General features: G+C 32.0%; 1 protein-coding gene across 2 annotated transcripts; it reads right to left on the bottom strand.

Moving 5' to 3' along the window:
- Window positions 1-225: 225 nt before the first annotated feature.
- LOC105320823 (uncharacterized) lies at window positions 226-20,317 on the bottom strand. Of its 2 annotated transcripts, none has more exons than XM_011418915.4 (3): window positions 20,045-20,317; window positions 19,719-19,773; window positions 226-3,023 (listed from the first exon to the last, which is right to left on the bottom strand). In XM_011418915.4, the coding sequence occupies exon 3, from the start codon at window positions 2,874-2,876 to the stop codon at window positions 1,746-1,748; it is 1,131 nt and encodes a 376-aa protein (XP_011417217.3). In that variant the 5' UTR covers window positions 2,877-3,023; window positions 19,719-19,773; window positions 20,045-20,317; the 3' UTR covers window positions 226-1,745. The 2 variants fall into 2 exon arrangements, 1 of the variants encoding a protein (XP_011417217.3); XR_010707820.1 differs by lacking the exon at window positions 226-3,023 and adding an exon at window positions 11,501-15,518 and having other exon boundaries at window positions 20,045-20,313.
- Between the last annotated feature and the right edge of the window lie 1,103 nt (window positions 20,318-21,420).

Raw genomic sequence — 21,420 nt, forward strand, 5'->3', positions numbered from 1 at the left:
TGTAACACGCTTTTAAATTTTTTCAAAAGGTCTCTCTCTAAAGAAATGGACTTGATGTTGAATTTTTCAAAAACAAAAATATATAGAGGTAAAATATTAGAATTTATTCGACTGTTATAATCTGTTTATTAGTTAGGATTTTCTAACTGCTTGTCCTGACCCGGGGCAATCAGATATTGTAAAGGGTTGCATACTTCTGAATAAAAAAAAAAAAAAAAAAAAAAGACTCAGTCATAGAGAGTTTGGTTTTAAATGATATATACAAGCAATTGATAAACCTGATGGTGTTTAAGAAGATTTTGTAGATTTTTTTTAAAAATACCAACAATTTCTGGATAATTCTTAATTATCTTCCCTTACTGAGAGCCTGGCAAGTTAAGTTGAAATCGACCCAGTGGTGTTAGAAGTCGAAAATGTAAACAGGTTACGGATGGACGGACGGACAAACAGACAAGCGGACGCCGGATTAAAAGTGATCAAAATAACTAATTTAAGCTTACCGCTCAGGTTAGCCAAAAATATTCATCAATATGTCTTTCGATGCATTCATATTCCTCATAAATCACGATTTTTATATGTTAAAAAAGGAATCTAACAATATAAAAGCCAAGAGGTTAGCACCATATACAAGCCAATGAAAGCAAGATTTTTATGAATTCAAATTATACCACCCACCAAAGAATAAAATTAATGATAGTATATACACAATATGTTTACGGCATTAAAATTATTCTAAAATCGGTATTTTTCCTAAATATAATGAAAAAAGGAATGTTTCATTGACATTATCAGTTTAAAAAATTAAGACCATGATGACTGAAAAGCATTATTTATTACATATTTGAAGATAAAATAATATATCCATAATATTAATTTAATTCAAATAATAATGATTTTGCATGGGGCGTGAAAATGGTATAAACACATCTCTTTGTAAACGTATTTCAAATAAGTAAATGTTTTCTTTAGTTATATATCTTTCAAAAAAAAAAACAAGCGTTCAGTTTCGGGAAAATGTGTTACAATATCAGCTAAGGCATCTAGATTTTTCCCGAAAACAACCGTTTTTCAACGATTTCTTGATGGTCGTTTTCATCTTGTTGTATTTTTCTTTATCTTCTGCAGTTGTAAATTTGGCATCAGGTTTAAAAATCCTAAGAATTTCAGAATTATTCTCCCTGCTACTTAAGAGAAAATCTTCTAGGTCCCCATCTCTCCAAATAAATGTTTTTTTCCTTTGTTGCCAAATCAGTAGAAAGTGCTTCAAAACCGTTAGGGTCAACAAGAAAGTCCGAAACGAGACCTCCCTCAAACCTATTATAACTTGAATAACCAAGTCCAATTTTCTTAATACGCTTGGTTGACTCTTCTGTTTCAATAACTGCGTCCCTATCCAAGACTAGGCAAAATTTTATGTTCAATTTGTTGCAGAACTCTGATGTATTTTCTCTTAGAGCATATCTCGTGACTCAATATTGGAAGAATATCTTCGTACGTCTTTGAGGACCGTTGTATCAAATATCGAAAAATTGCTTCCAGAACAATTTTGTCAGTGCTTCCTTCAACAAAAAGAACTTTTGACGAAAATAAAATTGCTTTTAAGTCTTCCATTTTTACAATCTTCAAATATTTATTGCTCTCAAGTTTGTCATATATATTAACGACGTCAATCGCGACATCATATATCCTGGAAAAGAAAAAGATGTTTTTCAACGACATAGAGTCGAGAAGATATGGAGTGTGTGTTACAACAATGATTGGTCGAGAAGATATGGAGTGTGTGTTACAACAATGATTGTTTTGAGTCGACTTTCGTGATGCAGCACTTCTATTAAACGTTCAATCATCTGAGGATGCATTCCGCGATCGGGTTCTTCTAAACAAATTGTTTTTAGTGCCCTGTGAGCCATTATGAGAGAAAACTGTTTTGCTTCTATGATCCCAACTGAGGTCTTGAGCAGTGGAAACTCATTCATTCCATTTTTGACCTGAATTAAATTTATACGGTTCGCATTCGGTGCTTCCTTCCTAAAGACAATTTTACTGGGATTTGTTAAAAAACTGAATATTTCTTGCTCTTTCTTTTTATCTATAAGGTCGCTGTCCAAAAGTTTGGTAATAATTTCTGCATGAACACAAGTGCCTTCGTAATTCTTTGCTTTATTTTCCGATTCTATCAATTTACTTTTTGTCCACTGAATTGTGCCTAGTCCTCTCGTGGGTAAAATTCCAACAAATTGTTCCTCAACTATTCTCCATAACTCTTGACACACATGGTTAGTCTTTTTTTCTATTTGCTGTGTTCCTATTTTTCTTAATACTTTTACAACGAAATCGTCATCAAAGAGATCTGTAATACCCTTGCTGATCTGACTTTCCTTTGTCTCTATGTACCCTCTATCTCTATGAAGGGCACCATGTATTTCGGCTAAAAAAGCTTCAGAAATGTCAACATCCTTTTCGAGATTAACAATGTTACCGTCACGTTTCTCTAAATATGTTTCAGAACGAAATTCTATTTCTTCTCCTAACGTGTACATAATTACTTTGTGAAACATCGTGCCCTTCTCATCCCTGTCACTTTCTTTGTCTTTCTTCTTTTGACTTTCCTGTTCGTCTCCCTGTTCTTCCATTTTGTCAAGCTTATTCTCTCTTCCTTTTTCTTCTATATCTTCTGTTTTCACTTTAGGGTTTGCTGTTACTTCTTTGTCAGTTTGCATTGTACTAGAGTAATTGTCAGTTTTGGCATCTACTATCATTCCTGTTATAACCGTTGGCCCATATTTATCAATATCAAGATAAAATTCGCAGAACACGTATGCTCTTTCATTTGAGCGTGCTCTGTTGGTCAGAGATGAGTTGAGTCTGCTGTCCATACATCTTCTAATTAGTTCAAGGACTGCCGTTTTTCCCGTTGAGCTTGCACCAATAAAAATGTTTGGGCCATTTTTGGTTTTGGAAAAATCTTAGACAAATCTCTTTTCAAAATGAACAAAGTTCTGTAGAACCATACCACGAAGCATCTACAAATTATCACCAATATTAGGTTTTGTTTCTATCATATGAAATTTAATCATTCGCTCTAAGGATTTAAAATTCGATAACGCATTACATCCACCACACGGATACCTTATTGCAGTTATTTAATAAAATAAACTAATTTGTTGTTTAAAACGGAATGTAACAGTAAAGGACAATTAAGGAGAAACTAAAACTCGATGACTATCTGATGTTATATAGGGAAAACATATGATTTTAAATTACATGTATGTGTAAAAGCAAAACAGGAAATTTTTTGAAGTAACAAAAACTCAAATAAGGAAGAGGAAAATGCGATTTTATGAGAATTTCGCATTTGATACAACCCCTTATTAATGTGATCATTTTTATTGAGTTGACAGTGACAATACAAGCTAGTATGTGTGTAATAAAGAACGCCACGTAAATACTGTATCAAAATTCATTGTTTAGATAAAATTACTCACGAAGGAATATAGTTATTGGATATTTGTAGAAAGTAATCATATCGTAAATGTTGCATCAGATAAAAATTTAAGTTTCCATCTTTCTAGGAACTTGACAGTCAGACACGAGAGGTCAAGCTTTCCTCATTGATACAAGTTTACTCGAGATTTTCCCAATAGATTTTTCACATCAGTATCTTCATTTTCTAGATAAAAATGGATGACAGGGATCTACCATCATCTATATTACAGACCGGAAGGAAGATTGCATAATGTTATAATAATAGATGTTTAACACTGAAAACAAATAACTGTCCACTTGGAATTTAAAGTCAGCCAAGTCTCAGTTATGTTTAGCTCACCTGATCTGAAAGCTCAAGTGAGCTATTCTGCATGGTCACATTTTGTCCGTCGTCCGTCTGTCCGTCCGTCTGTCCGTCTGTCTGTCCGCCTGTAAACTTTTCAAATTTTGAACTTCTTCTCTAAAACAACACTACTGAATTCAAAGTCCACTGATATTCCCAAATATTGACTGACATTGTCTGACATCCACTGTACATTGACTGTACCTCACTGTACATTTCACTGACTTCCACTGTACCCCACTGTACCCCTCTGTACATTTCTACTGAACAGCACTGTATTCCACTGTACACCACTGTACAGTCCTACTGACTTCCACTGTACCCCACTGTACGCCACTGTACAGGGCACTGACCAGCACTGTACCCCACTGTACGCCACTGTACCGGGCACTGACTATCACTGTACCCAACTGTACGGCACTGAACTATTAATTTGAGAAAAAATCAGATTTTTAAATCTTTTTTTTCTTCGATATTTATTTTTATAATGCTGTATATAGCATTATCATTATGTATACAGATAATTTGACAGAAAAATGCAACAGGTCGTTAAATTTATTTAATACGTTTTCTTTATTAATAAATGTCTATTGTTATTGAATGTTACGATCATAAAATTATGATAATTTCCCAAGCTTTAAGGTGAAAGTATTGAATTTTACATGTTGAATCTGATTATTAAAAAAGTACATGTCATTATGATCATTCTGCCAGTCATTCGAAAATACCCCTCCCCCCCCCCCCCCACCAGCATGGTTACATAATCATTTCTTATTGATGATATATGACACGCCCTCGTTTAAATGATCGGGTTGTCAATTCTCTGTGTCTCATAGGCTGTGTTTTAGCCATTAAAAACAGTCAATTAAACACAGAATCCACAAAATATATACATGCTTGTGTTGTTTTTTTTGTACACATGTCCAAATATCATAATTGCCCGCTTGACTACACAGGTACATTTTGAAGATAGCGTGCGAGTTTCTAGCTCATTTGTTAATTGATTTAGTTTGATTAAAATATTTAAATATACATTGCAAATGTCGGGTTTTAATTTTACAAAATAACACCTTCTGCGTAATACATTATTAATTTTAAACATAATCAGTTACATATTAAGCGGTAATTAACTGTATCATTAATTTCAGCAAGAAATAAAAGGAAGGATTTAAATCAAGTAAGGTTGTAACATGTTATAATATGCGTAGCTGTACAGTTTTCTTAATATATGATTTACTTTTAAATGTTTAAGAAATAATATATATAAAATGTCCTACGCTACACACTTTTTTGTATAATGAGAGAGAGAGAAAGAGAGAGAGAGAGGTATATCACTTTCTGACAATATTGTATTGGTGTCATTTGCAAGCGTACAAAAGTTCACAATAAAATCTATGTTGGAAGTGGCGGTTGTGATGCCGAAAGGGGATTTTAACGTGCTTATACCTTTCTGACTCGGGGCCTCAAGTTTTAGCACAAGAAAATTCATGAGAGAAAGAGAGAGAGAGAGAGAGAGAGAGAGAGAGAGAGAGAGAGAGATTCATTTATCAGAAATCGATTTGAATAATAAGAAATTGATTGTCTATTAATCTGCTTCTTTTACATATCGATTATTTTTCTTTATGTCTTACGTTTATTTTTGCCAACTAACTCCGTGGTTTTAGAAAAATATCTGCAAACTTTAAGTCGAAAAATGAAATGTAATTATATTGGTAATACCAACCCTTCCTTTTTTTCTCCCGAATCAACTTGATACCCCTTGCAGTACTGTGTTATGTCGAAACGATTCATGTTAAGCAATCGGTTATAAAAATTAATGCATTTTTTTTAAATTTTGACCTCGATGTGTAATCACTATTAAATAGATATGATAAATCCCACTTTTGTGCAAACATTACATGAAACTAGTCCTACATGTAAGTAAATTATAATAATCTTTTAAGACAGATTTTAAATAATTATGATCCCAATGCACCCGGCAACCATAATGATTTTTTTAAATCAAAAGTGAAAATTCAGATTTTTTGCTTTAACAGTGTATTTCCCCGACGTTTACATCTATTTATTCCTAAGCCCCAACACATTTTCACGGGTGGTCAGTTTTCACACCTTGACACAGTCAACCTTCCGTGTGTATTGTCTGAGCCTTTCTGTTAGTTTCGGGTTTTTCGTTGTTCCCAGACAGACAAAAGATTTTTTTCTGTAGACATACACAAAGAAAGAGACAGGACACTGTCGATATAAAATATTACTTTTTAGCGTTGACTTTCAATCATTAAGAATTTTTAAGACAATCATTAAATAACGAACTTCAAATCATTTGAATCAATGGACATTATCCCGAAACTAAAGATAAATACATACTTTAATTGTTTTAATGCCAATATGTAGATTTAACCGCTGTCAACATTACTAAATGTTACCGGTAGTACTTTATTTAAATACTAAAATATTCGTACGTTAGCATGGAGAGAGAGAGAGAGAGAGAGAGAGAGAGAGAGAGAGAGAGAGAGAGAGAGAGAGAGAGAGAGAGAGAGAGAGAGAGAGAGAGATTTTATAGAAGATTTAAAATGTTTGCTATGATACAATATACTGGTTTCAGTAAATGAAGAAAAAAAAACCAGAAGAAAAAACGAAAGATCGTTTTAAAGGCCGAACATTTTTACCGGGTGGTAAATCTCAGGTGAGGGCGGGGCTTAATTTCTAGAGGTGTGAAAGCCTCCGGGGCTGGAAGTCTACCTGAGATCGTGAACGCTTCTAATCACTATACATAGGAAGCAAATATTACACAAGATATAAATAATTAGTCAGAATTCGTCATAGTTTGAATATCTTTTTGTTTTAATGACCATACGAAGCGATTTTATACGGAAATGTCGTCCGAGCACGTGTGTAAAGCACAATTAAAAAAATTCAGTAAGCTAATTCTGCTTTAAAGATTTAACTCAGTTCATTGTGTTTAGCACTTGACACTGTTTAAGACGTTAATTTTAACAAATATAATTGTATAAGAAAACCATACGATCAGTAAAAATATTCACTTGTTGGTAAAGGCAGGCATTATACGATGACAACTTATGGAGTTCGTTTTCCATGGAGTGACGTTTTCGTGCAACAAGTTTCAATTGAGTGTATACTCAGTAAATACAGCTTTAATAGCTCATAAGTTTGTTTTAAAAAAGAAAATTTTGTATGCATGTTTTGGGCTGCATGCTCATTTATCGTCGTGAAATTTATTAGGTCATATACATTCAACATGATTCAAAAATAAATTGCGTATTTTCATTTACTGAATAATAAAAATATTTTTCTCATTTATCCGACCCTTACACAATTCACTTATTACGGAAAGAGAAAATAAACATGTTTGCCTATTAATTGAGGTGTTGCTTATAATTGAAGAGATGCTAAAAATTAAATTGTGATGCAGCAAAAATATTGCGCGGGGGGGGGGGGGGGGGGCTTATGTATGCCTTCCTGACTTTGGAGGAGAATAGCTACAACATGAGAGAGAGAGAGAGAGAGGAGGGAGGGAAGGAGGGGGTATATTTTTTCTCATTAAAACTGTTACTACATGTATATCATGGCAACATTCTTAACTGTGCAAGAGAAGATTCATGTAGATGTATTACATGTGTTGTTCAAATTCAAAAGTATATAATTAAAAGTACTGTAATAGGGTGAAATATTATTTGAAAACTGTTCGTTATCACCATATTTCATGTTTAATTTAACACAATACTTATTTTGATATCAGCGACTGGTGGGGGGGGGAGGGGGGTGTGAGGATTTATAAATGCTAACATGTTTAATATCCGACTTGATTTAAATAATAAAATAACGCATCTAAAATGATTAATATAGAGAGTATTTCGTTTTTAATGCATGTTATGTTTTTAAAAAAATATATTTCAAATGGAATTTAATAATCTAAAGACCACAAATATTCTTATAAGGGAATTACGTAATATCTTGAACAAGGTGTCAGACTGACAATTTACAAGGTTGAATATTGGGACATTCACACCTTTTGATCTACTGAAAGTATGTATACTATACACAGACACTGACTCGCTGATCTTCCTGTGAAGTAAAACTTCAAAGACATTTTAAAGTCCAGACCAGTTAACTTCTCTCTTTTGAAAAAAAAAATCAGTATGTTGAGCAATATGGTGGAATTTTTTTATCGTTAAAAAAGTTGTCCCTCCTCCACATATATGTTACATTAAAGTTTAAAAATCAGATAATTTAAAACTACATGTATCTATAAATTGTAATTCATAGTTTTAAATTCTTTTAATTTTTAAACTTTAATGTAACATATATACTAATATTTATTTGACAATATTGATTAAATGAAATTCATTGTAAAAAAAAAAACCAAACTAGATATTTAGTTACTAAAACATTGATTTTGAAATATATAAAAATATTTCCCCCTTTTTATTGAATAAGTTGCTATATTTTGTATGATAATTGGATTCCGAGTTTTTAGATAAATACATGCGTGGATCGGAGGATTGGGGGGGGGGGGGGGGGGGGTCAGAGGATAATTTAATTTTTTTCTTAACTTACATAGTACATGTACAACTATCCAAAATATGTCTAAGCTCACCCAGAAAACAAGTATCCCTGCCCTTTCCCTGGAAAGAATTCTGACCGCGCATGTAATTATATATGAACTTAAAGAAATAGAAGCCCATTTTCTCTCTTGTAAGCATTAGGAAAGAATCAAAACAAATCCAGATTTTGGTCTCAAATAAAGTAAATATTCAATTCATTGTTTAAACATAATAACTTATAAAAACATACTAGGTACAGTGGGTTACAGTGGTGTACAGTATTTGTCAGTACCCTGTACAGTGGTGTACAGTGGGGTACAGTGCTGGTCAGTGCCCCGTACAGTGGAGTACAGTGAGGTACAGTGCTGGTCAGTGGGTAGGTACTGTGCTGTCCAGTGGAGTACAGTGGAGTACAGTGGCTCTGTACAATGGGGTACAGTGGGATACAGTGTGGTACAGTAGCTCTGTACAGTGGATTTACAGTAGAGTACAGTGGTTATACAGTAGATGTCAGACAATGTCATTCAATTTTTGGGAATATCAGTGGATTTTAAATTCAGTAGTGCAACTGGGCCAATTTCAACCAAATTTGGTACAAAGCATCCCTATAGAAAGGTTATTATAAATTGAAGAAATGAAAGACCGATCTTCATTTAAAACGGAAAAAAAACCTCGAAACTCTAGAAAAAATGGGTTGCATTTTAAAAAATCTTCTCAAGAACGACTGAGTCAAATTCAACGTAATTTTGCATGATTAATCCTTTCGGAAATGAAAATATAAATTGCAAAAATTATCGACGAATTCTGTTTCAAATTTGAGTAATTTACGAAAATAAAAATAGCGATAATCGTTGTCAATCAGTTTATGATTTCGGGTTCGGTATTCCATATCTAAAACGAACGTTCTTTGTAAAGAAGCCATGTTTGAATGTTGACGCATGACAAACGGATTAAACTGACAAAGATGAATTTGCTTGTTGTGCAACAGTTTACGTGCGAAGGGATACTTGAAACATGCTAAACATATTTGTGCCGATTTCGTGAAGTGAATTGAGGTTAAATCTTTCAATGCGGGACATTTTCACTCGTGACCATGGTTTTACGTTGTTTTGAATTTCGTTTATGCTTTTTAACTTTAGGGAAAATATCGCCTGTTTTTTTGGAGTTTTTACGTATCGAATCAAATGAAGACTTCAGTAAATCAGACAGTTAATTGTTTACCTGCGCAAAATGAGCAAAATCTGATGGACTAACAACATATTATATTATAAATACTATACATTCTATTGGTAATTCGGTACGATCTCTACGTAAGGTTGATTATAATGCAACGTGTTTTGTTAAGGTGCTGTGCATTTTCAGTCTAAACGAAGATTGTTTTTGCTGCTAAAAATATATAGGTATATATAAATTATGGCAAATAAATGGTGCTCTTTCTTCGTTTTAGTGCATGTTTCTTCTGTTTTAATTGTTTACAATTTTCTCTTTACAAACCATATTCAGCTGTGTCAAGTTTCGAATTATATCGAAGATACAGAACTTTGCTAACAAAACCGAGGCCATGCTTTTGTTCATTTTGAATAGGAAATACCAAGTCTAAAAATCTTCAGTTGAATGTAATTAACTCTTGTTAACAAAACATTGACTCAAGCCAAGCAGAATTGTATCATGCTTATAATTCTACGGTTAACGCTGAAATTTTGATTTATCACTAGAAATGTTTTGCTAAACGTTAAATACTTGTATAGAAAAATTAAAAGGATGATATGCTGTAACAACTTTTTTGGGCCCCCTTCTTATACGATGAATCTCCACCAACTTTGTTGGTTATTCAGACTAAATTAAATAAAAACTACCTCTTTAAAACAGTTTAAAACATTGCTGTTACGGGGATAAATGTATTATCGCTACTCCTAAGAAAAAAATTACAGTTGAAAATCATCTTGATTTGTAGCCATTTGTTGATGTTGCTTTTGAATAAAGATGAAAATAAACGGCGAGCCTTAGTAAAATAGAGCGATATGCCTGTCAATACATTGCAGTCTGAGGCTCATTGAGGGGGGGGGGGAGGGCTAGACATAATCAGAAATCTTGACAAAAAATGTCTAACTTTGCCAAAAAAGTGCCCCCCCCCCCTCCACCCAGATCCGATGCCTATGCATTGATTATACATGTAATAGCTCTTTAACATATCACTTGATAACATTTTTCTTTCGAGTGTATTAATCGATCAAATGAGTAAGGTTATAAAACGTCGCATGAGTTCACGCCTGGTAAATAACAATCGTTTATAATGCGGAAGACCAATCAAATTTTTGAATGTTCTTAATTTCAGCGCCTTGAGGTACAATTTTCTACTTTCACATGTAGGAACTTTTTTTCATAAAATACACTATCTAGTACAATGTAGTTGAAGATGAATATGAACCTATTTATATGCGTATTCTCATATATAATTTGATCGTTTTATAAAGTGAGGGGGGCAGAACTAAAAAAAAGGGAACTGGAGTTAACAGTGAACTCCTACCAAAAATTTAGTTTTATATCTTGCATAGGATCTTATTTTTGGTAAAAATTGTATTTCACAAGTGTACAATGTCAAAGATTAAGTGTAGAAAAATAAATGTAAAATTTGGATACAGTTTATCTAATGGTATTCTTTTTTTGTTTTTCTACTGAGGGGCCATATGACACAATATGCTTTGTACACCCATATAAAACCATTGTTGATCAGGTGAGCGATGTGGCCCCATGGGCCTCTTGTTTAAGTATTTAAGTATGTGACAACCTCAGAGGTTCAGTTAATTTAAATCAGCGCTCAAAAGGTTTTTTTTAGTTTTTCTGTTGTGTGCATTCTTTAGTTATGACAACCTTGCATTTTACCTAGTTCCCTAAACTGTCACAAATCCCAAAACTGTCTTTGCAAAGAGTTTTAAAAAAGGATGACAACCTTTCTATCGTACAACTGATTAAGGTATATCCTATTATAACAAATTTCTTCATCTGAAACCTTATTTCATTCAATCCGGTATCATTGAGTAAATATTTAAATCATACAACAAATAGACATAAATCATCGTTTTTAATGCAAAAAAAATTACAGTGGCAAACTGATTTAAAAGAGGCATATATCATATTTAAGTTAAACGAGAAACAGTACACTATAAAAGGACTAAGGAAAAAGAAAGATTAAAGCCCTTTGATAACACACCATCAAACCCTGACCTTGTATTTATTCTTCAAAATCTATTAGTAACAATGCACATTCTACTACAACATGGGCATTATACATCGGACATAAAACAGAAACTATTTTTACAACACACATTTAGTATTACAAATCATTACCTTGGTAACTGGTGTATTAATTTCAATTTCTATGATCTATGCCAATATTGCTATCTAAAATTAAAAAAAGATATGCTGCTAGTGGATCAATAATATAGTTTAGATATACAGCGTCTGGATCAATGCTATAATTTAGATATGCTGCTCCTGTATCAACGCTATAATTTAGATATGCTGCTAGTGTATAAATGCTGAGTTAAGATATGATTATATATAATCAGACAGACATCATCATAAACATATCAAAATTGAAACATCGTTCTAAAGGATGGTGTGATTTATAGCTCCAAGTAAATGGACAATAATAAACTTAATGTTGTATTTTACATGTACTTTTTCTAATGGAAATCCTATCTAGTTAAGGGTAAAACAATAGAATGAAATATGTACAACGTACGTCATATATTATATAATCCTAAGGAATAGCAAAAGGGTCTTTTTTAACATTCCAAGCACTTCACAAGGTTTGATCACATAAACAGATTCGTATACCGGGACCGTTTTAATTTTAAAAAAAAAATGAAAAAAAATCTTTTAATTTGTTTCAATAAGTACTGAGATTTTAGCATTAAACACAGTCACTTGGTATGTGTGTCATTTCTTCAAATGTGTACCCTCTACTTAACCGAGACTCACCAAATCTATTTTAATATTCAATTAAGGACATGTTCACACACAAAAAAAAAATCACTGTTGATGAGTATAAAAATCATCGTTAAATTCTCTGTTGATGGGTATAAAAATCATCGTTAATACGTCACTCATTATACCATAAGACCAGATCGAACAATTGGCACTAAAAATATTATTATTTGTTCACGTTTGAAAATTAACAAAATTGTTGTTACTTTTAATAATTCATCGTTTAAAATGAGGCCACCGAAATGTGCTCTGGAATATCATCCTTTTATTTACATGAGTATGCAGTATTAAAAAATAATCAAATAAATCAAAGCTTAAAAGCCTCGGTACTTGCTTTTCGATAAACATGACACTGAATTAAAATATATTCATTCAAAAAAGCACAGACAATTCATGAAAATCATTATATAACGAACATTAAAGAGAGTCAAAAAAGGTATAGAACACTCATCAAACTTAAAAACATTGCATATATTGGGAGGATATCACAGAGTACAAAAATGAAAAAAAAAACCTCATGAAACAGAACGATGCATGTACAAACCCACCATATCATTAGATATTTACATATAAAGCGAAGGAAAATTCACAGTATTGGAGCTTCACTTCTGTCCTGGCTGGGGTTTGAACTCTCGACCTACGAAACCTACTTTCCTTGCAATGCGTGACAAGCTAACCACTCGGTAATCTAGGCAAGCCATACACTTGCTATCGATGACGACCGTAACCTGGACACGTGGTAGGACACTGCACGGTCGTTGAGATACAGCACAGACAAAGGTCGTAGGAAAACACATTGCACATGAAATTAAATATAACCACAAACATTGCGACAACTCTCCAATAAATATATACATGGCAGTAGTGTAGAAATTTTATGTATAAATTATAGGTCATCGGTATATTCATCATTTTGAAGCTTTACTCATATATTTCATACATATGTTTCCCTCAACCCAGATTATTATTTAAACATATTTTACTTAATTATATTTGGAATTTACCCAATATGTGTACCTTTAAATCACAAAATTGTTTCTCTCTTAAATTTTTGAATTCAAACATCCTAAAGACTATGATCGTTAATTGTTTTAAACCCAAGAGAACTAATCAAGTATAAATTACGGCATATAATATGCAACATTTATGGAAATATGAAAGTAACTGGTATTTGCTGTTTATCATAAAGAAAAAATGGAATAGGTTTAACTATATTTTCAGTTTTCTAAATACTGTATATATTCGGTCTTTATCATATTTGTAGAATTTTAAACTAAATGCGCTTTCAAAAACTCGTTTAATCGTTTTGTTTCAGAAAAGTCTTTAATAACCTCAGCCAATTCTTTTGACTGTTTTAATGACATTCCCTTGTTTAAAGATTCCTTTAAAAGTGTTTTTTTTATTTTTGTATCCATCTTTCGATTTTCCAAATCCATTACTTTACAAAAATTTTTACACGCATTAGGTACACTCAGAAGAAAATCTTCTAAATCACCATGCATCCAAATAAAAGTATTTTCCTTTTTTGCCAATCGCTCAGATAGCGCTTCAAACTCGTTTTCAAGAAAATCGCTTATTTTGCTAAATTTTAAATCAAGATATGGAACCTTGCCAGAAATTCCATCTTTGTTCATCTTAATGAATGCATCTCGATCTAAAAGAAAGCAATACTTGATATTTATGCTACGGCAAAAATCTGCAACCTTGTCTCTGGAGTCTTTTCCGCCCATGGAAATTATTTCGTAACTCAGAAATTTGTCCTTTTCGTCCATTGACATATCAGGGGTGGCAAATGTATGTCTGAAAATTGATTGCAGAACAGTTTTGTCGGATTTTCCTTCAACAAAAATAACATGCGACGAAAACAAAATTCTCTTCAAATCCTCTATCTCAATTATCTTTCGTACACGTTCACATTCTATAATGTTTCTGACGCATGTAGCATTATCCAATTTAAAAAAGATAAAAACCTTTTCTAATGACATAGAGTCAAGTAAATATGGATTGTGTGTTACAATGATGACGGTTTTTCTACTACTCTCACAATGGAGCACATCCTTCATGCGTTCAATCATGTGAGGATGCATGCCTCTATCCGGTTCTTCTAAACAAATTGTTTGAAATGATTTGTGTGCCATTATGAGAGAAAACTGCTTTGCCTCTATCACTCCAACAGAGGTCTTCAACAGTGGAAACTCGTTGCCATCGTGTTCAACAACAATTTGAGTTGAACCAGTAGTAGAAGAGCGTTTCTTTCTAAATACTATTTGATTTGGACTCGTAAGAAACCTGAATATTTCTTGTTCCTTTTCTTGGTCGATGGCGTCACTGTCTAAAAGTTCGGTAATAATTTCTGCATGAGCACATGTGCCCTCATAATTCATTGATTTGAATCTATAGTCTATATATTGGCTCTTTGTCCACTGAATTGTTCCCAAGCCTCGCGTAGGTAAAACGCCGACAAATTTTTCTTCCAACTGTGCCCACAATTTTGGATACAGATTGTACGTCTGGTTTTTCCTTTGTCGTAATTTGATTTGCTCGACAACTCTACCAACAAAATCATCATCGAAGGATTCATCGATGTCTCTGCAAAGATGTCCTTCCTCATCCAATATTCCTCTTATTAAATCTGTCTCGAGTTTCACATTTTTTCTAAAATCAAAAATGCTGCCGTCATGTTTCTCTGTATATGTTTTTGAACAAAATTTTACAACATTTTTGTAAGTGAACATGATGACTTTGTGAAACATGGTAGTCCCAGTTTCCATCTCAGCCCAGTCCTCATATTCTTCATCTTCTTCCTGAATTTCTCGTCTTTCCCTGCCTTCCTCATACTCTGGACTCCTATTCTCTTTGTTATCTACAATCATCCCCGTTATGACAGTGCATCCATATTGATTAATTTCAATGTGAAATTCACAGAATACATATGCTTTTTTGTCTGGGTTGAATCGATTTGTGAGAGAGGAATTTAATTTACTATCCATGCACCTTCTAATGAGCTCTAAGGCAGCTGTTTTTCCTTTTGAATTCCCTCCAACAAATATGCTTGGCCCATTTCCGGTTTTCGAAAAATCAAAAGCAATTCTATCTTTGAAATGAACAAAATTGTGTTGAACCATTCTTCGAAGCATCTGCAAAAATGTGTTAAAACAAACTTTATGTTTGGAAAATACTTATTTATTTAATTAAGTAATCTTTCATTGTAGAATATTGAATTATTTTCATATACATAACAATACTTAAGTGTCATAATCCTTTTCAAACTAATCAATTAAAATTCCAAACCTATCAGCGCTTCTTTATTCGAACTGAAAAATCATATGTTCATTAAACTTTATTTGTGGTGAATAAAAAAGTTTTGAATCTATAAAGGCGTTTATATTAGACAACGTGAGATTATAACAAAATATCAACAAGATTTAACTGCCATAAAAAGATGTTTTACTAAATCACGAATAACGATCTATTATGTCATGATCCAGTACCTTCAATATCAAGAATATTAAATGAAATAAAAGACAACATACATTGTATCATTATTGATATTCTGTCAATATACATATGTATACCTTTATTCTCCTTCAATTACTATTAATCTATTTACCTATTATCATGATTTTTTGGCAAATTTTATTGATAGACATTTGTATAAATAGACCATAGCCAATTATTTACCATGGAGTCTATTTGCCATTCTTGACTTTTTTTTGATGGTAAATATTAATGATGTAATAATTCAAAATACATAAATAGATATCTAATCTATCGAGTCATCAATTTCAGAAGCAAAACTGCAAACATCATAATATTTTGCATTTTACAATTAAATGAAAGGGTATCAAAATTAATAAAAAAAAAAATTATCATAGGAAAAAATGAATTACCATGAAACAAACAAGTTACACAAAAAATTTTCTTTTCTTATATACTCATTAAAAGCAGTATACCTTTAAAGAAATATTCAATGGACCACTGAGTCGTTCGATAAGTACAATTTGAGAGTTTAGCACATGATGGACTGCGCAACAAATCTAACCGATTACCCCAAAAGCATATGACTAAAACGAACAAGGAAAAACTATTGAAGTCATATGAGGAAGTAATACGAACAACTCCCGATAAGAATACACATATATTTGAGCTGAGTTTATGTGAGCTATAAAATATTTTCACTCAATACAACTATGTATTTAAAGTAAAAAATATAGAAGTGAAAGGATAAAAAATAAACAAATGTTCTATGTAGAACGATATTAATAGTTCATTTGAACATGGTTGCATATCAAAATAAAATTGTTCTTCGTTGTATTAATTATTCAATTTTCTTCAATTTAAATCATGCATTAAATACATATCTGATAAATATATAATAATGATTTTAAAAAATGCATGGACGTACTTCTTCGACAAATACACATATACAAAAGAACTTAAATCTATGAATTGATAGACGGGGAATTTAGTATTGAATTTAAGACACTCTGTTTTAAAAACAATTACTGATATATCATTTTTTCAGCAATTTTCATTTATCAATATCATATAATATCTCTCTTTAGAAAATCGTGCTTGACGTTATTAAACTATATTCCCTATCTGGTTAATGTCCAATGAAGACAAACCAATACTTACAAAGTCAAGTGAATTTCTGATTAATGCTTTAAAAAAAACCCACAGATTTCTTTGAGATCTAAATGAACCGGTGAAATACTTGTCATGATACTATCTTTATATGTGTAAAAACTTCTTTTATGATTACATATTATATGCACATTGTTAATATGTTTTGACATACTAATGTACATTTGCCCGGCTGTTACAAGTTCATGTAGGTGTACGGACTTTTTTTATATGTAGAATCTCTCTTTTAGGCATTTCTATCTAATATCTGTAATCTTGTAATCTTGTATGCCCTCTGGGCCAAAAATTGGAAATAAACTATTATTATTATTATTAGTTTCTCTCTCGCTCTCCATCTCCATCTCTCTCTCTCTCTCTCTCTCTCTCTCTCTCTCTCTCTCTCTCTCTCTCTCTCTGCATTGATTAAGAATGCAAATTTAGAACCCAAATAAAATCTGTGAATAAACTTTGTATTCATAATTGAGAAATTCCATTTCTGCTGGTTTATGTTTTTAATTTCCCCCTTAAAAACAAGTTTGTTAGTCGAGTGACTATGTACTATCGACATTCAGATTAGAATATATATAATTAAATATTTTGTGGATATATCCAACAGTCTTTATTAATCAGATATTTTGCTGTTCTATATCGTCAAGAACTACCAGGCCATATCAATTCAAAATTTATATCTAAATCTTTGAATTGAAAAAATGTTACCGTGATATGCTTTATTACCTGATGACATACTTAATAATCACGTTCATTCATTATAATGGTACATTTGTGGCAACGCACTTTGAAAAGCTTACGCGTTTAATAGTGCATTAAATATTGGACTAAGTAAACGCACTTTGAAAAAAATTCAAAGTGAGTTTAGAAGGTACATGCAGTAAATGTGTTATATGATTTCTTTCATTTGAGGGACGAATTAGACAGAAATTTTTTTCAAATACCTGTTTGTGTCACCTGGTTCTGAACCGGTTTATTAGCAAGCCTATATAAATAATTGCTTAGGTGTAAAATACCAGTATGGGACGACACGTACAGCGGAAAGTTTAAATTTTCAGAATTGTTTTATTAAAATAAATAAATCATGTGATCCAACTTTATGCCATAATTATGTATGTGTACATTTAATATGCCAAATGTTAAATAGCTGCAGCGTGTCGTTGCTAATTCCACACAGTGTGTTGTTACTTACTAGTATCATAGTATTCAGCTTTCATTTGGAAAGTAATGAATGGATTTAAAGGAGAAGAACGTTTCATGTATTTAAATGAATTAATTCTTCAACAATTTGCTATGTAAAGTTTACGGTACCGCGATCAGTTTTAAATGACTTGTTCTCAAAATTAAGTTTATTTTTGACCGATTCATCATAATTGCAAAAACACGCCAAAGATATAGTTGTTGTCCTTGTTACAATGCGTTTGCAATAAAAATTATCAACTTAAAAAAATATCTGAATTTTTTTTTAAATGACACCATAAAGGAAAAACATATGATTTAAAAATACATCTATGTATAAAAGTGAAACAGGAAATTAAAAAAACCACGAAAACTCCAATTAGGAAGAGGAATATGCGATTTCATGAGTAGAAGTTTGCATTTGATACAACTCTTTATTAATTTGATAATTTTTATTGAGTTGACAGTGACAATACAAGCTAGATTGCGTGGTATGAAGAACGCGTAAAAACTGTATTAAAACTTCATTGTTTAGATAACATTACTTACGGAGGTATATAGTTATTGAATATTTGAAGAAAGTAATAATATCGTAAATGTTGCATCAGATGAAAATGTAAGTTTCCATCTTTCTAAGAACTGGACAGTCAGACACGAGAGGTCAAGCTTTCCTCATTGAAACACGTTTACTTGAGATTTTCCCTATGAATTTTTCACATCAGTATCTTTATTTTCTAGATAAAAATGGATAATCGGGATCTACCGGCATCTATCTTACATCCCGGAAGAGAGATTGCATAATGTTATAATAATCTATGTTTTACATTGAAGACAAATAACTTTCTGCTAGGAATTTAAAGTCAGCGAAGGCTCAGTTACGATTTTTAAGTATATAAGTATGTGACAACCACAGAGGTTCAGTTAATTTAGAACAGCGCTTAGGAGATTTATTTTCTTTAAGTTTTCAGTTGTGTGCAATATTAAGTTAATGTCAAACTTGCATTTTAGCTAGTTCTCTAAACTACTACAAATCCCAAAACTGACTTTGCTAAAAAGTTTTAAAAAAGGATGACAACCTTTCTATCGTAAAACTGAATAAGATACTAGTATATCCTATTATAACAAATATTTCTGCATCTGAAACCGTATTGTATTCATTCCAATATAATAAGGTACATGTTTAAATAATCATTTATCTAACAGAAATCATCCTTTATTATGCAAAAAATATAACATAAGCATTACACTGTTCAATACAGCATTTGACCCTTAATATTAGGAAATGGCAAACTGATTTAAAAGAAGCATATAACATAATTAAAGTTAAACGAGAAATAGTACACTATAAAAGGACTAAGGACAATAGAAAGATTAAATCTTTTGATAACACACCATCAAAACCGACCTTGTATTAAAACTTCAAAATCCTTTAGTAAGAATGCGCATTCTACTACACCATTAGCATTATACATCGGACATAAAACAGAAACACACAACACACATTTATTATTACAAATTATTACCTTGGTAACTGGCGTATTAACATTCAATTTCTAGGAGGTATGCCAATATTACTTCCTAAAATTTAAAAATTCCACATAAAAGTTAACACTGCAAAATCTGAAATCAAATCACAAGGATGATTAGAATTTGTGTTTAAAAAGATTAAGGGTCAGCAAACCACCATACACTTTTCCAATTTTTAAAAAAATTTATGTGTGAAAATCTATTATTCTTTAAAGTTATTGAAATAATCAAGGAAGAAATATATAATACTGATAGAAATAAATGGAACCACTGGTCAGAGCATGCAGTTAACAAGATGGAGAACGATAAACTATAAAACTACCTGTTGCAATGATCAATGCATTGACCTGATCCATCGTTGAAATACATGACTGTAAACTGATTTACATGTAATTCTTTGTCAAAATCAGTCATTTCATGTCTTCCTAGTTTACTGACATGTGATTCTACATGTACATGTATACATCCGGAAACTCTGTCAGTAATGCTTGTTCTACGCTCAGAACATGGATGTGAACAAAAATACCATCAGTACCACTGCTATTGCTAGAAATATCAGGAAAATCAAATTCGAAATTCTGCTTTATATTTTACTCTGTATCGCTTCAAGCATAATGCTGAACAGGAAGTGATCTGTGATTTAGAATTTTACATACTTGAAATTCACTTTAAAAACATAACAGACAAATATATTTGGTGTTTAAATGATTTTTCCCTTTAGTGTGCAACGCCGTGCATAGGTAAAAGCAGTGTTTTGGCTTGTCTAGTTAGCGCTGGCCGTGCACTGCTAGGATTTTAAAGAACGGCTGGGGTGTTAATCCCTAATGGAATGACCTTTTCTGTTTAGTTTTGTTTGTTGAGAATTGATTGAGAGTTACTAATTTGTTTGTGCGTTATAATTAACATGTCTCATGTCAGCATCTAGAACCAGTCGTGCTGTTTGATGGAATATTATCTAATAAGATACGTGCTCTACCTAAGCATGTATCAGTTGGACAAGCGTCTTTTTCTATGAGAAATAATAGAGATTTAATATGAGAGACCATCTACCCCAAGTTTCGAAATTCAAACTATTGAAGTAGATTTTTTTTCTTAACTTGAATATTATTCAAAAGTTTCTGTAAGATGGGTTTTAATTGACAAATACCATGAGTGCTATACATATAAAATAATATGTAAATTTGAATCTTTAAAAGGATCTTCTTCATTATCTGTCGAAGCCCGAGTACAAAAGAGGAAATTTAGGTACCCTATCTGTTTTTGTTTGTTTGTTTGTTTGTTTGTTTTTTGTTTTTTTTTTTGCTAATGCAATTAATTAGTTTTAGAAAATATGAATACGGACGTATACCTTAACAAACAAAAAGGAATGACACCACCACGCTATTTGCTGAAGTGTTAGAAATACTAATGAGAAACAACACTATACAATTGGAAGGGTAGAAAGTGCAGATAAGTAATCTATCATGGAGTAATATTTGTAATCAAAATGTTTGTTATCTATATCACATTTTATCTTTAAAAAGAGTAATTCAACCAACCCTTTGTTTATGTTACCATACTTGCTTAATCATCTTAATTGAACTATTAATTTGTGGTCTTGAAATAAATGACACACTCAGATTGAAGATTTACTCAATGTTATATACTTATGCTTAAAGTACTAATAACTATTGTTTACAATTCTTATTCATCATTGTC

Source organism: Magallana gigas, chromosome 7 (assembly GCF_963853765.1).
Source record: "Magallana gigas chromosome 7, xbMagGiga1.1, whole genome shotgun sequence".
NCBI classification, from domain to species: domain Eukaryota; kingdom Metazoa; phylum Mollusca; class Bivalvia; order Ostreida; family Ostreidae; genus Magallana; species Magallana gigas.